This window comes from Dromiciops gliroides, chromosome 3 (assembly GCF_019393635.1).
Source record: "Dromiciops gliroides isolate mDroGli1 chromosome 3, mDroGli1.pri, whole genome shotgun sequence".
NCBI classification, from domain to species: Eukaryota; Metazoa; Chordata; class Mammalia; order Microbiotheria; family Microbiotheriidae; genus Dromiciops; species Dromiciops gliroides.
Window position 1 is genome coordinate 666256200 of NC_057863.1, and position 13466 is coordinate 666269665.

The 13466-nt window shown below is 57.1% G+C and overlaps 3 protein-coding genes across 6 annotated transcripts in view; 2 read left to right on the forward strand and 1 right to left on the reverse strand.

Annotated features, from left to right (window-relative positions):
* Positions 1-291: 291 nt before the first annotated feature.
* On the reverse strand, positions 292-11911 carry SYT3 (synaptotagmin 3). Of its 4 annotated transcripts, none has more exons than XM_043995270.1 (11): positions 11862-11911; positions 11192-11314; positions 8856-9013; positions 7689-8208; positions 5770-6172; positions 5105-5323; positions 3258-3378; positions 2724-2895; positions 2414-2546; positions 1253-1321; positions 292-867 (listed from the first exon to the last, which is right to left on the reverse strand). In XM_043995270.1, exons 3-10 carry the CDS (start codon positions 8992-8994, stop codon positions 1256-1258), a joined length of 1773 nt encoding a protein of 590 aa, XP_043851205.1. In that variant the 5' UTR covers positions 8995-9013; positions 11192-11314; positions 11862-11911; the 3' UTR covers positions 292-867; positions 1253-1255. The 4 variants fall into 4 exon arrangements, with proteins under 4 accessions (XP_043851205.1, XP_043851207.1, XP_043851208.1 ...); XM_043995272.1 differs by having other exon boundaries at positions 8856-9911; XM_043995273.1 differs by lacking the exon at positions 11862-11911 and adding an exon at positions 11427-11590 and having other exon boundaries at positions 8856-9008.
* On the forward strand, positions 10993-12035 carry LOC122748449 (basic proline-rich protein-like). Its single transcript, XM_043994081.1, has 2 exons — positions 10993-11077; positions 11368-12035. The coding sequence occupies exons 1-2, from the start codon at positions 10993-10995 to the stop codon at positions 12033-12035; spliced, it is 753 nt and encodes a 250-aa protein (XP_043850016.1).
* Positions 11590-13466, forward strand: part of C3H19orf81 (chromosome 3 C19orf81 homolog) — a 6811-nt gene continuing 4934 nt past the window's right edge. Inside the window, exon 1 of the mRNA XM_043995274.1 lies at positions 11590-11756. The gene's annotated coding sequence lies outside the window, so the exon portion shown is untranslated. The remainder of the gene's footprint in view (positions 11757-13466) is intronic.

A 13466-nucleotide genomic window follows, 5' to 3' on the forward strand; every position in this document is an offset into this window, starting at 1 on the left:
TCCCTCTCCAGCCCATCCCACACACAGCTGCCAAAGCGATGGTCCTAAAGTACAGATCAGATTGGGTCATTCCCCTGCTCTGGAATCTTCTGTAGCTCCCAGGTGAGAGCAAGAAGCCAAAAGACAAATTTTTTTAAAAACCAAGTTCACAAATACTTGTTCACCCCAGAGGGAGACGGGCCAGGGAAATGAAGGGCAGAGAGACTTTGGGTAAGGTCCCCCAGTTTGTGCTTGCCCTGCTCGTCCTCCACCCGACCTCCACAGATGACACTGGTCTGGTCATGGTGAGAGACCCACGGTGTGTGTTTATTCTGGTGTTAGCAGCAGCAGTGAGGGAGGCCAGAGACACAGAACAGGACACAGGAGGAACTGTGCACAAGGCAGCCAGCCGGACATTCCCAGGCCTGCCTGCAAGGGCGGGTGGAGACATTCACACAGGCCGGGCATGGAGAGGGTCAGCCTGGGACACAGGGGGCAGATACCGGGAGGGGAAGCCCATGATGGCCGTTCACAGCAGTACGCAGGGGAGGGAGGTGACGACGGATCCCGGACGAATACTGAGTGTGGGGGGTCAGACAGAGGGGTAGGGGTCCCCCAGGGACCCTCGACATGCACAGCCCCTTCCCGAGAGGGGAGCCCGAGGACGGAGAGGACAGACACAGTGGGGTCGGGGGCCAGGTTCCCCCCATACATGGGACAGACCAGCAGGTCTTGACCTCCTCTGAGCCCCAAGTCCCTGGGAGGGAGGGGGGAGGGATGGGGTGAGCAGCCTGGAGCCTCCCTCCCTCCCCAGCATTGGACGGCTAGTCCATATGGCTTTGAGGAGATGAATTCTCTGTGGGGGCATGAGAGCCTAGAGGGTCAGACCTGGTGGAAAGAGGTGGAGAAGAGGCTGGTCAGTCACTCCCCCTCCCTCCCGCCTCTCCCTGTGTCTTTGGCTTCCTTTCCGTGTCTTGATCTCCTTATATCTGTCTCTGCATGGGTGTCTCTTCTGTGTGAGCTCTTTATGCTCTGTGTGTCTCTCTGCTCCTCCCTCTGGTCTCTGTTTCACTCCGACCTGTTTTTCTTCCCTCAGTGTCTCTGTCTGTCTCTATGTATATGTATACAGAGATATAGACACATATTTGTATCTCTGCCCCACCCTTTCCTGGGCCCCTGAGTCATCTATGTGGGTGAGATCGAACAGCCCCATGTAAACCTCAGAGCCCCAGGGGTCCAACTCCCCAGGCACCATCGGTGGCCCAATGCTCACCCATCACTCTGAGCTTTCTCTCTCACTCAGCCCCTTGGTACCCTTGGTGAAGCTGGTGAGGGTCTTCTCCTAGAAATGAATATCCAAATGAGGAGGGGGCAGAATTCAAGCCCAGTGGCCCTTATTGTTTTTAATTGAGAGGCAGCAGGTGGGGGTCATGGGTAGAAAGCTGTCCCTGGAGGGTTTGAGTCTTGCTTGGGGCAGCCCTCCTGTGGGTGACTGGCCTGGGGACAAGCACCTGTGACTGACCACAGGCAAACAGCTTAATGGTATGTGTATGTGTATATGTGTGTGTGTGGCAATGGGGGTTAAGTGACTTGCCCAGGGTCACACAGCTAGTAAGTGTCAAGTGTCCGAGGTCAAATTTGAACTCAGGTCCTCCTGAATTCATGTCCGGTGCTTTATCCACTGCGCCACCTAGCTACCCCAACAGCTTAATGTTTTTGGCAAATCTTTGAACACAGAACTTCAGAGGAGGTGCTGACATGCAATAGTGGGGGAACTTTTCCACACTGGGCATTCCCTTTGATGGATGCAAAGGTCCAGACTCCTCCCCCAGTTTATTAGCTTAGAGCACTATCATTGTTGTTAATCACTTTGGCCTTTGGGCTTCTCCTTTTCTCCAAACTACATTCCCCACAACACCTCCCTATGAAAACGATGATCTGAGAGGCTTCCACAGGCAAGGAAAGGGACCAGGGAGGGGCGGCTCCTGAGGGGGCTGCTCTGTGATCTGGGCCAATTGCCCTCCTTCAGACATAAGAGGGTTTGGAGACGATGAGTCCAATTCCTCTTATTTTAGAGAGGAAGACACTGAGGCCCAGAGAGGCTGGGCTGCTTGCCGGAGGTCACACAGCAAGGTGACCTGATTCCAGCCAACATCCTCTGCCTCTAAAGGCCTCAGGAGAGAAGGGTTGGAATGGTGGGCAGGGAGGAATGGGATGAGCTTGACAAGGGCTCTTCCGTGCCCCAGGCCCCTAGTTCTGGCCGGGCTCAGGTGAGTTGGGCTGGCAGGTAGCTGGAGCAGGGAGGGAAGGTGACTGGTGAGGGCCAGAGAATGCAGGGATTGGAGCTGTCCTTTGTGAACTCGTAGGACAGGAGTGGGGGGCAATGGGCAGGCCAGCCCCTCCCCCCAGTCGCCCCCCACGGCCCCGGCCTCACCTCCACCAGCTGATGCCAGTATTCTACAGGCTTTCGGGGGTTGGCCAACATCTCTGCCCAGTGCTCTCGGCCGTGGGCGTCAGCCGCATCTGCTCCCACTCGGCACACACCAATGACCTCATTGTGACCAATGCTTGGGTGGAAGTTGGAGAAGGGGAGAAGGCAGGAAGGAGGGAGAGAGAAGACTCTTTCAGGGGACAGTCCTTGCTGGAGTTCAGGCCTGGCTGGCCCCAGATCCCGCCCCCCCCCAGTTCTGGCCCAGGCCCCATCGGCACCTGGCCTTTCAACCCCACTCTGAGCTCTGGCTCACCAGTCGTAGTCCACCACGGCAATGCTTAGCCCCACAGCCTCCACACTTTCAGGGGTTACGTCAAACACCAAGGCCTCGTTGTACGTGGGGTTCAGTGTGTTCTTCTTAATGGAGGTCTTGCGTTTCTTTAGCCGCCGCCCCTCAGAGATCAGGGAGGCCTTCACGTAGGGATCTGGCCGGGAGGGCAGGACCTCAGACCCTCTCAGGAGCCCCCGGTCTGAGCCATTTTTGGACTCAGATCCCCAGCACTCTTAGCTCCCCCTACAGGGACTTGGCTGTTCAGTCCCCTTGCGCTTGGGTCCTTGGGGGGCTCTGCTTTCCAGCCCCTCTGACTGTGAGTTTCCCAAGGATGCCAGTGTCTGAGCTCCTAGCCCTTCTCTCTGGGATCCAAGCATCCAGGGAATGTGGCTACCAGGCCTCCCCCTTAATCCCCACAGGGCCCTGGACCCTTCCACTCCCCGGTGCTCAGGCCCCCCCCCAGTGCTCAGGGCCCCCAGCGGCCTCTCCCATAGCCCCCCAGGCCTTGCCAGGTACCTGAGAAGCCTGTGAGGTCCATAGCTTTGAGGTTGGAGGCTTTGATGATGGTCACGGTCAGGCGCCCGGCCGTGGGGAGGTAGCACAGGGAGAAATTCAGCTCCCCGAGGTCAGCCTTCTCCTGTCGGTGGGGACAAAGCAGGGGATGCAGCCAGGTTGACTGGACCCCCAATCCCAGGTGCCGCCCCCAGGCCTCCTATCCCATCCCTCGCCTCCACTGCCCACCAGTCTCTATCACAGGCGGTCATAGAGTGAGAGCTAGAGAGGGCCCCCCGAGGAGCAGGGCCCCCCAGAGGAACAGGGAGAGCCTCAAGGCTGCAGGAGCCCCTCAGCTAGCCCTCAGCTCTTGTTGGGAACCCCCAGTCACTGTGCCTCAGCCCAAGTCTTGGGGCACCTCTCACATGTGTGTCCATCTCTCCCCTCACACAGGCCCTCATGACCTCTGGCCCAAGCTACTGCCTTGATTGTCTCCCCGGTCCAGTCCTCCTTCTATGAAGCTCACAGCGATTTTCCCGCTGCCCTTCATGATCGGTGGTGAGGGAGGGGCTCCCTATCCTGCCCACTCTAACCTGCCCAGACTGCTCTTTCTCAGTTCCGCGTGATGCCTCATCTCCCATCTCCAAACGTGTAATGCCTCCCCACTGCGTTCAAAGCTTAGCTCAGAGGGCACCTTCCGGACCAAACCTCGGCCAGGGCCCCCAGAGCAAATTCACTTGTCTGCTCTCTTGTACACTTGTGCCCCTGGCCCTGAGGAGGTGGCAGGACCTCCGGATGATGGAGCAGGTGGTGGGACTAGAATAGGCCCGAGATGGGCGGGTCCTCTGCTTCCTTCTGGGGGGGATTCTCCCCAAATCCTTCCTCGTATTCTGCGTCTCCCTCCGGTCCTGTCTCTCTCCCCATCTCTCCTCTCCCAGCTGTCTACATGGGTCTCCTCCTCTCTCTCCCCACTTTCCCCATTGCCCTCGCTCCCTCCCTCTGCTTCCCTCTATTGCCATGTTCTCCATCTCAGGGCCTGCCTTTGCCCTCTGAAGCCTCTTAGGTCTGCGATCCATTTAACAGCCTGTCTCCGTGCCAGGCCTGGTAAAGTTGTGGCCTCAGCCCCCCTCCCCCCAGGGAACCGTCAAACCCCATGTGTTCTTCAGAGAAGATGAGAAGAGCGGCCGAGGCTGGTGGGGGAGGGGAGGGGAAGAGGCAGAGAGGGAAAGACCCCCGGGAGCCTGGCCACTAAGACGGAAGCAGGGATGCAGAAGACAGAGCCACAGACAAAAGAAGCGATTCAGTCTGAGGCAGGGAGAGGTCAAGATGGAGACAAGCTGAGAGTGGGAGGGAAACAGCCTCAGATGCCCAGAGACAGACCCCAAACAAAGCCCCAGAGATAGGGGAGAGCCCTGAGTTGAGGCTGAAGAAGGAAGGGGAGAGGCTGGAGGAACCACAGGAGGAGGTCAGAGTAAGGCAACAGGGACCAGGAGAGCCATTCACAGGGTCATTTGGGTCTAGACAGCTTGGACGGTCAGGACTTGTAGCACTAGAAGAGCCCTCGGAGATGACCTAGCCATTTTACCCATGAGTGAACTGAGGCCCAGAGACAGGAAGGGCCTTGGGGACTCGAGGCAAGGCCTTTGTACTCTGCATTTTGAGCATCACACCAGCATTCTCAGATGCTGGGGCCAGGATGCCCAGAGGGAGGGGGCGGGAATCTACCTAGACTTGGCATTTAGAGGCTGGAATGTTGGGAGGTCCAGCGGTCCAGAGGTGAGGACCACGAGGGCATGGGAGTCTGGAGATTGGGAGGTCAGGGGTTGGGAGGTCAAGAGGTCAGGGTGTTGGGTCCAAGTAGGGGGACTGACCGAGCCGCCTTCGATGATGTCTCTCCAGAGGGGGCGGTCGGGGGGCTGCTCTGCCAGCTCTAGAAGGTTGTCCAGCACCACTTGGCCGATAAGGTCGTGTCTCGAGAATCGGTCAAAGTCATAGATGCTAAAGTGTAGCTTCCTCTGGGCTAGCTCTGCCAGCGGCACGGAAAACTGGAAGGTCTCGTTGAACACAGGGTTCAGAGTCTTCCTGTGCACCTGGGCGTGGGGGTGCGGGAGCCGCTCAGCAGCGGGGCCTGCGGCCTCTTGCAGAGACAGGGGCACACGGGCCCCTGGCCCCAAGAGCACGGACATCCCAGCCCTGCTCTCCCTCCTCGGGGACCCACAGGCGGCTTGCTTACGGCACAATCGCCTCCTTTCTATAACAGTTTAGCATCACGGCCAAGTACTTGATGGCCAAGACCTCACTGGGCCCTCCCACAGCCCTCTGAGGTGGGCGTAGATGAGGACACTGAGGCACAGATACGGGGTCCCCAGTCCCCGACCCCCTTGATTCCCCCTCATTCGAGCCCTTCAGGGCCCTGGCCGCCGCGGGCCGCCTCCCTCTATCTCTGGCTCCTCCAGGCCCTCAGCCCCCACCCACTTGGGAACCTCGGCAGCCCAAGTTCCTCTCTCCTTGGGGATCCCATCATCCCAACACAGACCTTGGTCTGAAATTTTTTCTTGCGGTCCGGCAGCAGGTAGATCTTGACATAGGGGTCGGAGAAGCCATTGGAGTCTTTGGCTGGTAGGTCAAGGGCTTGGAGAACCCGCACGACCAGCTGGTCGGAGCCATAGAGGTAACGAAGGGCGAAACTGAAGCGTCCGGCCCCTGGCCCCCCACCTGGCCCGGCCCCTGCCCGCCGGCCCCCGGCCCCGGCCCCGGCCCCTGCCCCCTGGTAGAGCTCAGGCTGGATCTGCCCAAGAAGCCTTGCCTTCTCCTCGCCTGCAGGCAGGGGGAGAGGCAGGGCTGGGGCTGGGGGTCTATCCTCAGGCTCAGTCAGGCTCGGGGCTGGGGGCTGGGGGGTCAGGGGCTGCTGAGTGAGGGGCCGGGGAAGAGCTGGGTACCTGTGAGGGAGCGAGGCAGAGGAAGGCTCAGAGATGGGCCGGCTTCCTGCCCACCCCTAAGCCACCCTGCAACTGTAGGTTTCAACTTAGAGAGAACTAGGAGCCCAGAGGCTGGGCAGCACCAAGAAGCAAAGACAAGAAGACAAATTCATAAAGAATCAGCAGACAGAGGGCCCCAAGCACATAAAGAGCCAGGGACAGACACATGCAAGGAGATGGAAACAGACCCAAAGGGTCAGAGAGAGATGGCAACAGGTACACAGCGACAGAGAGACAGCCAAAAGAGATAGGCAGGGAGAGTGCTGAATGGGCAGATGAAGAAGACTGGGGTGGGGGGAGAAAGAGAGTGGGAGGGAGGGATAGAGGAAGGAGAGAGGGAGGGAGAGAAAGACAGGGGAGGAGGGAGGGAGACAGACAGACAGAGAGAGAGACAGAGAAGGAGGGGGAGAGAGGGAAGGAGAAAGAAGGAGAGGGGGGAGAGAGAAAAGGAGAGAGTAGGAGGGAAGAAGAGAGAGGGAAAGAGGGGGGAGGGAGGGCGGAGGAGGGATAGAGAGGAGAGAGGGAGAGAGAGAAAGAGAGGGGAGGAGGGAGGGAGAGAAAGAGAGACAGAGAGAGAGACAGAGAGAGATAGAGACAGAGAGACAGAGACAGAGAGACAGAGAGACAGAGGCAGAGAGGAAGGGAGAGAAAGAGAGGGGAGGAAGGAGGGAGAGAAAGAGAGAGACACACACAGAGAGACAGAGAGAGACACACAGAGAGAGACAGAGAGTGACAGAGAGGGAGGGAGAGGGAGGGAAGGAGAAAGAGGGAAAGAGGGGAGAGAGAAAAGGAGAGAGTAGGAGGGAAGGAGAGAGAGGGAAAGAGGGGGGAGGGAGAGTGGAGGAGGGATAGAGAGGAAGGGAGAGAAAGAGAGGGGAGGAAGGAGGGAGAGAAAGAGAGAGAGACAGAGAGAGACAGAGAGGGAGGGAGAGGGAGGGAAGGAGAAAGAGGGAGAGGGGGGAAAGAGAAAAGGAGAGAGTAGGAGGGAAGGAGAGAGAGGGAAAGAGGGAGGAGGGAGAGCGGAGGAGGGATAGAGAGAAGGAGAGAGAGGGAGGGAGAGAAAGAGAGGAGAGGAGGGAGGGAGAGAAAGAGAGAGGGGGAGGGAGAGAGGGAGAGGGGAGAGAGAGAAAAGGAGAGAGTAGGAAAGAAGGAAAGAGAGAGGAAGAGAGGGGGAGGGATACAGAGAAGGAGAGAGAGAGGGGGAGGTAGGGAGAGAGAAAGAGGGGGGAGAAAAGGAGAGAGGGAGAGAGGGGGAAGGGATTGAGAGAAGGGGAGTGAGAGGGAGGGAGGGAGAGTGAGAGGGAGGGAGGGAGAGAGAGAGGGAGGGAGACCTCATTGAAGAGAAAGCCATAAGGAGATGGCCAGAGCTTGAGAGGGACAGACAGGAAGATGTAGGAAGAATGGAAGGAGGCAGAGCAATGGAGAGAGACAAAGGGAGGTGGTGTCAAAGCAGAGACAGTGATGTGATGCTTCTTACCTTGTTGGAGGGGCCAGGCTGGTGACCTGCTGGTGGGACTGGGCACTGGGCAGCCCACCCCCCCCAGGGGGCACCAGGAGGAGCCCCCCACCAGTGCCAGCACTGCCCTCGGTGGGCAGCTCCGGGGACGTCTGGCTGGGCTTGACCCCAGCTGCCACTGCGGCAGCAGCTGCGGCAGCATCTGGGTAAGAGTCCATGTCCAGGTAGGATGGTTCTGGAGGGTCAAGGCCACCCCCCCCTCCAGGCTCAAGGAGCTCAGAGAAGGCTGGATGGTGGTGGGGCCCACCCAGGAGATGATGTGGGCCACCCAGGCCAGGTCCCAGGTGGTGACCGGCTCCACCAGCCACCAGCCCCGCCAGTCCGGCCCCAGGGTCCTTGCGAAGGGGTCCCCCCCCAGGGGCTGAGCCCCCCTTGTCCCGCCAGGGCACCCAGCACAGCTTCCATGACACGAAGAGCGAAACACCCAGCAGGACAATGCCGCAGAAGGTCACGATCACTGAGAGCAGGCTCACAGAGATGTCTGGAGGTGGGGGAGAGGTGGAGGGGTCATCTTATAAGGATGACCGAGCACCAGGAAAAGCCAGAGGGTGGGTGGGTGGGTGATGGGGACAAGGCCCTTCTTCATTCCTGTGTCGTCACCTTACTTAATGCTCCCGTCCCTCTCTCTTTTGTGTGCCTCTGCCTGATTTCCAGATTCATCTAGGTAGATGGACTGTCTGAATGAGGGAGGGGGCGGAGGATACAAAGACTAAAGGCAAAAGGAGGCAGAACCAAACAGTTGCCCTTCCCCTTTCCCCCAAGTCTGAACAGGACGAAAGACAACATGGAGGACTCCCCTTCAAAGGAAAAGCTGGGAAACCAGAACAAGGGGATTATGGGATAACATTGAGAGTTGGGAAACATTTCAAAGAACACCTAAGTCCAGAACCCTGAGTTCACTGATGGGCCTCTCCTGGGCCCAGAGAGAGGGGCTTGCCCTGGGGTGGCAGGCAGAGGGGATTCCAAGTCCAAATGCCCAAATGCCACCTTAAGGAAGGGAGAAGAAGCTCACCTTTTTGGGGACCCTCGAAGTGCTGAAAGGATCGCTAGTGCGGAGCTGGTGGGGAAGGGGGTAAACATGTGGGCTTTGGAGGACAGTAGCATGGACAAGTCCTCTAGGAAACAGACCTGCATCTGAAGGCCGGGGGTAGCCTCGGATCCGCCAAAACTCCTGGCATTTTTCATCAGCATCCTGGAGCCGGGAGCATAGGTCAGAGACTAAGGTGAGAGCCCGGCGACAAAGGTCATCCTCATAGTCCCCTGACATGGCTGCTGGGTGTCCTGTCCTGGAGAAAGGAGAGAAAGAGGGAGAGAGACAGAGACAGACAGAGAGACATACAGAGACAGAAAGAGACAGAGACAGAGAGAGAAACAGAGGCAGAGACAGAGACAGAGATAAAGACACAGAGACACAGAGACAGAGAGTCAGGAATAAGGGGCTAGGGACAGAGCTAGGGGGGATAGAAGAAAGAATATGCTTGGTGACAGAGCCAAGAGATGACCAGATAGTGGGACAGCTGGGGACAAGCTAAGAGGTAAAGGACTAGAAATGAGGAGAGCCTGGGAAAAAGTGGGGACACTTAGGGCAAACACATAAAGCTTTATTGGATAGGGATATAGGAGACTGGAATGGATAGCAATAGAAAAAGAATAAGGGGAGAGAAATAAGGAATGGATGGATAGAAGAACAGGAGCAGGGGAATGGACAGAGAGACTGAGATATGGCATAAACAGGAAGGAAGATGACAGAGAGAAAGTTTAGACAGATGGCAGGCCAGGAGGAGGCCAGATAGATGGGGACATCGAGAAATGATGAATGAAGGAACAGAAAAAGGCCAGATTGGGAAACAGAGATAAAGGCTAGGATTGGGTGAGAGGAGAGGGGAATGGACATGGTTACATGGGAATACAGATCAGAGTTGGATATGGAGGGAGACACAGAAAGTGCCAACAGCTGGGAGAAGGGTTAAATAGAAGGAAATGAAGATAAGAGTTGGCTGGCTGGGGGATAGGAAGGAGGCTGGATATAAAGACAGACCAAAGGAATGTTATAAAGATAAAAAATGGACAAGGAAAAGGAATGGCCTAACTGGAAAATGGAGATAAAGAATGGCCAGATGGGAGGGTGGACACATGGGGACAGACCCAAGGCACGGTGGGCAGGCAAAGGATGGACAAATGAAGCTAGACATATGGAACAGACAGACACAAAGTATGAACAGAGGAAAGAAAGAAGGAATGAACAGAGAAGACAGACAGAAGGGATGGACAGACAGGTGACAGAAGAGATGGGAAGAAACAATGGTTAGATTAAAGGGATGGGCAGATGGGTGACAGAAAGACCTACAGAAGGAATGGTCAGATGCAGAAAGAGAGAAAGTTTGGACAGAGGGGGATGGAGGAAAAGGGGCCAAAAAAGGGGACTAAAAAGGGATGGGTAGCTGTGGAACAGGAAAGGGGAAGGATGAGAAAGGAATAGAGGTAGGAGATGTGGGAGATGGGGACAAGAAAAGGAGGTGGTAAGCAAGGGAGAAGGGTGGATATTCATGGGGACATGAAAAAGGATGGACAGACATGGACAAAAATTGGAAATAGGCAGACTGAGTAGGAGAGGAAATGGGCAATGATAAGATTTGTTCAGAAGTGGAGATGAGAGAATAGTCAGGGATAACAATAAGAGATAGGAAGGTGACAAACCAAGATGGGGCAAGGAGACAGATAAGGGCCAGGAGACTGGGAGAGGCTGAAGGATGGTGATTAGAGGTGACCAGAACAGTAAACAGAGAGTTCAATAGATGTATGGGGGACCAAGATAAGGAGGGGGCTAACAGACAGGGGCAGAAGAGGAAGTGATGGGGGCAGGGTTTAGACAAAGGCTATATGGACCAAGAGGAGAGTCGGGCAAGTAATAAAAAGTGAACAGAGATGCAAGGTGGGGGGAGGTGAATGTGGGACAGAGAAAAAGAATAGATAGGAAGTCAGGACAGGGGGGAGGGAAGGGACAAAGATAAAAAAGGTGGACAGATGGGGGAAGAGATAAAGTTTAGACAGATGGGGAGCTAGGGAGGCAGCAGACCAAAGACTAAGAGAGGCGATGGTCAAGGAGGGACAGAGAAAATAGATGGGGAGAGAGATAGGAGGAAACAGACAGGAGAGGGGGGTTAGGGGTGGCAAAAGAGAAGACAGATAAAGGATGGGGGAGTGGACAAAAGGGATGGGCAAGATGGTGAGGGACAGACAGGGACACTGAAAGGGAAGAACCAAGATGGGGAGACTGTCGGGGGAACGGCAGGGACAGCAGAGAGGGATGACCGAAGACCGAGATGGGGGATGGACAGACTGGGAGAGAGGCAAGCAGAGAGAGAGCGAGAGAGAGAAGAGTGTGCAGATGGGAGACAGGAGACAGGACTGAGGGCTGCTGAACCCGAGAGGGACAGAAGGGCAGGATCGCGGGGGGCGCTCACCTTGTCCTTATTCCTGCCGAGTCCTAGGGGGCATTCGGGGCGGGCGGGGAGAGCCCATTGGGGAGAGCAGAGGGGAGACACCCCCCAGCCCGGTCCCCCACGTTCTGGGAGATGCCACAGGACCTGGGGGAGGAAGGAAAAGGGAGCCTCAGCCCGGCTCTGCTCTCACGCTGCAGCCGCGGACGGGGAGGAACCTTTTCCTCCGCAGCGCTTCTCGGCCCGCCACCTCTCTAACCTCCGCCGGGATACCGAGTGCCCTGCACCCCCAATCAGCCTGCAGCCCGCGGCCCCCTTCCTGGGATCGGGCTCGGGGACTCCATTTCCCAGCAGGCCCCAGGGCGCTGGGCCAGGCGAATGGGGGCAGTTCGGCCCCGGGGCCTGCTGGGAAATAGAGTCCGCACTGCCCAGGGCTGCCTCGCCGGGCTTGGGAGCCTGGGCTGGGGCTGGGGACCGGGCTAGGAGGCTGCAAGCGAGAGGAACACCTGGGCTCTGGAGGCTGTGCGGGCCCGCGGCCCTTGGGGGATCCTGGACGCCCGGGGGCTGGAGGCGCCTGCCCCTCCCCCAGGTAGGGGGGAAGCCCCGGGAGCGGACGGCCCCAGCCCCCTCCTCCCCTCCGGAACCTGGCCCTGGCCCCGGCAGGGCCTGCGGGGGGCGGCGCAGGGACACTCACCCGGAGCCGGAGCCGCCACCGCCGCAGCAGCCGCCGCCGCAGCCCCGGCCCGGCTCCGCCCCCCCCCCCCAGCCCGCAGGTTGCCGGCTCCGCCCCCCGCCCCCCGCCCCCCGCTCCAGCCCCCAGGCCGGGGATCGGACCCAGGCATCCGAACGCACACTGGCCTTTCCCTAACTCCTGGCCCCTCTTCCCCGCCCCCACCCCCCACCCCAGGGTCTCAGGTGTCCTGGCCTCCAGCTCTTCTCCCCTAAGGGAGCAAGGTGTCTTCCTGCTTTAGGGATTCCAGGAGTCCTCGAACTAAACCGTCCGCGCTCAGGGATCCAGGCCTCTGAGCCTACCCTTAAACCCGAGGCATCCAGACATCAGCCATACCCTCCCTTCGATGCCCCCCCCCACACACACACACACTCTCTGAGGACTCGGGTAATTAATTCAATTCAATAAATCGCCTACTGTGTGCCAAGCACTGTCCCAAGTGCTGAAAATATGAAGCCAGGCTATTCCTGCTCTCAAAGAGCTCACATTTTTCTGGGACCCAGACACTTCTTTCCCCTCCTCCTCCTCTCACTTAAGGACTCAGGCCTGGCCCACCAGCCCAGCCCTTCCCATCTCATCCTGAATTTTGAGGACTCCCAGTCCACGAGCCCTGAGAGACCTGGGGTGGAGGCTGGAGACTAGAGAGGAGGGAAGATAGGAAGCCAGGGAGTTAGACTGGGGGAGGGGTGAGTGCACTAATTTGGCTGCTCTGAGGGCTTGCCACCCTGTCCATCTTTAGTCCTCTTGGAGGGCTTCACTTTCTTCACCTGTCCTAAGGGAATGATCAACCTGTCCCAAATTCCCCAGGACTCTACTGAGGATCAGATAGGTGTGACTCTATGGAGCTTTAAGGTAGAAAACTTTCCTCTCCACCTCCTGCCCCCCAAGGCCTGGGAGAGAGGGAGATAGTGCAGAATAATTGCTCTCCCCATTTTACAAATGAGAACACTGGGGGCAGCTAGATGGCACAGTGGATAGAGCACTGGCCCTGGAGTCAGGAGTACCTGAGTTCAAATCCAGCCTCAGACACTTAACACTTACTAGCTGTGTGACCCTGGGCAAGTCACTTAACCCCAATTGCCTCACTAAAACAAAACAAAACAAAAAAACAAATGAGAACACTGAGAATCATGAGGGTCATGGTAAGTGACTTGTTCAGGGTCACAAAGCTGGTAAGTGTCAGAACAGGGACTGGAACCCAGGTCTTCCTAACTTCATGACTGACACATAGACACACACTCAGAGACCCAGAGACCCAATATGCAGAGAAATCCAGAGAGACAAACACAGGGAGACTCATAGGTGCATAGAGACAATTGAAGATACATTTATATATGCAGAGACCAATACACAGAGAGGCACTAACTCATAGGGAAACTCAGCTACACTAAGAGAGAAACACACAGTGATGGAAATTCAGAGACTTGCTTAGACACACAAACACCGCCCCCCCCCACCATGGAGGCATGCCCACTCAGAAGTGTACACAGTAACAGAGAGACATTCAGAAACACACACACACACACATCCAAGGACCTGGCTCAGCTGAGACAAATGCTGCTAATCCTA

Coding starts and splice junctions, on each gene's coding strand:
- LOC122748449 (XM_043994081.1), top strand. CDS start 10,993: ATGGGGAGACTGTCGGGGGAACGGCAGGGACAGCAGAGAGGGATGACC. Junction 11,078..11,367: donor ATGGACAGACTGGGAGAGAG/GCAAGCAGAGAG, acceptor CTCACGCTGCAG/CCGCGGACGGGGAGGAACCT.
- SYT3 (XM_043995270.1), bottom strand. CDS start 8,994: ATGTCAGGGGACTATGAGGATGACCTTTGTCGCCGGGCTCTCACCTTA. Junction 8,209..8,855: donor CCCCCGGCCTTCAGATGCAG/GTCTGTTTCCTA, acceptor CCCCACCTCCAG/ACATCTCTGTGAGCCTGCTC. Junction 3,379..5,104: donor ACATCATCGAAGGCGGCTCG/GTCAGTCCCCCT, acceptor CCCCACCGACAG/GAGAAGGCTGACCTCGGGGA.